Source organism: Austrofundulus limnaeus, unplaced genomic scaffold (genome assembly GCF_001266775.1).
Source record: "Austrofundulus limnaeus strain Quisiro unplaced genomic scaffold, Austrofundulus_limnaeus-1.0 Scaffold298, whole genome shotgun sequence".
Lineage (NCBI taxonomy): Eukaryota > Metazoa > Chordata > Actinopteri > Cyprinodontiformes > Rivulidae > Austrofundulus > Austrofundulus limnaeus.
Genome location: NW_013952700.1, coordinates 638,454 through 639,611, shown reverse-complemented (window position 1 = coordinate 639,611; position 1,158 = coordinate 638,454). Strand labels below are relative to the sequence as shown.

General features: G+C 40.9%; 1 protein-coding gene across 2 annotated transcripts in view; it reads right to left on the bottom strand.

Moving 5' to 3' along the window:
• Positions 1-102: 102 nt before the first annotated feature.
• si:dkey-156n14.3 (zinc finger protein ZXDC) overlaps positions 103-1,158 on the bottom strand; it is a gene marked incomplete at its 5' end in the record, with an annotated part of 31,268 nt that continues 30,212 nt past the window's right edge. For both annotated transcript variants that reach the window (XM_014021582.1, XM_014021583.1), the window contains 1 exon segment: positions 103-568. In XM_014021582.1, coding sequence (XP_013877036.1) covers positions 485-568 — 84 coding nt within the window. In that variant the 3' untranslated portion in view covers positions 103-484.

The window sequence follows — 1,158 nt, the reverse complement described above, 5'->3', positions numbered from 1 at the left end:
GAGTAGACCCCTTCTTTAGATTTATTTTTATCTCCAGTTACATTTCCCATTGATTTGTCATCAAAAAAATAAAGTAAAAATAGAAGTTTCTTTCACAATAAATACAGATATCTGTGTCACTTGATTCTTTAATCCATTTGTTTGATTCAGCCATTATAAAGCCACGTGAATTAATAAATAAAATTATAAAATAAGTCAGATGTCTCCAGTCAGTGAAGGCGAGCCCAGCGTGAGGCATCTGTAAGGCAACTGGAGCGTACACAGTGGCACGATGGAACACACACACCAACACACAACACAACACACAGGATGCTTCTGACACCACACTGCTCTCAGCTTTGGTTCTGCAGCAAACATCTAGAAACCAGCTGGTCCAGTCGACTCGTCCCTTCATCGGCGAGCCCAGGGTTGCTTCAGTTCTCAGTGATGAAGGACCATCGCTGCTGCAGAGCAGGTAGTGTGCAACATGTTGGGTGAGGGGGGGCTACTCCAAGTCCTGCAGGTTGATTGTGCTTCCTGTGAACTGTGAGGTATCAGAGCCATTGTCATCCGTCATCACTGAAGTGTCCTGCAGGAAAACAACAGTCTTCATCAAGGCCTAACAAGTGACCGGTGCAGTTCTTCTTCCAGAACTATGATTCAACCTGGAGACGTTAGGATGGCAGCTTTAGTTTGTTACTACATCAGTGTATGTGTGCTGTGCTGAGCAGAAACACACCGTGTGTGTATGATGAAGACGATGCAGAATATCTGCCTGATCAGCATTTTTATTCAGTCCAAATGTTTACTCAGCTCCTGGTGGATGTCAGTATTTCCCCACTCTGTGCTCTCTGACTGATGTCACAGCTGATAAGGAGCCAACTACAATAAAACTTCACTTCAAAAATCACCGAGTTATTTTTTACTTTCTATCCTTTTTAATCAGCTTCTTGTCATATTTTTAGTAATTTATAATGAAAGTAACTTGTTGATTTGTATGTATTGTTTTTATATCTACTAGAGGTATAAGAAAATATCGATACACTGAAATATCGCGATGTTTCATTTCCCGATACTGTATCGATATTCTAAAGCCCTGTATCGATTTTTTTATTAAAGTGTAACTTACCCCCCCTGTGAAAAGATAACTCCGCCCCAAGGCGAAATTTGAAAAATGCA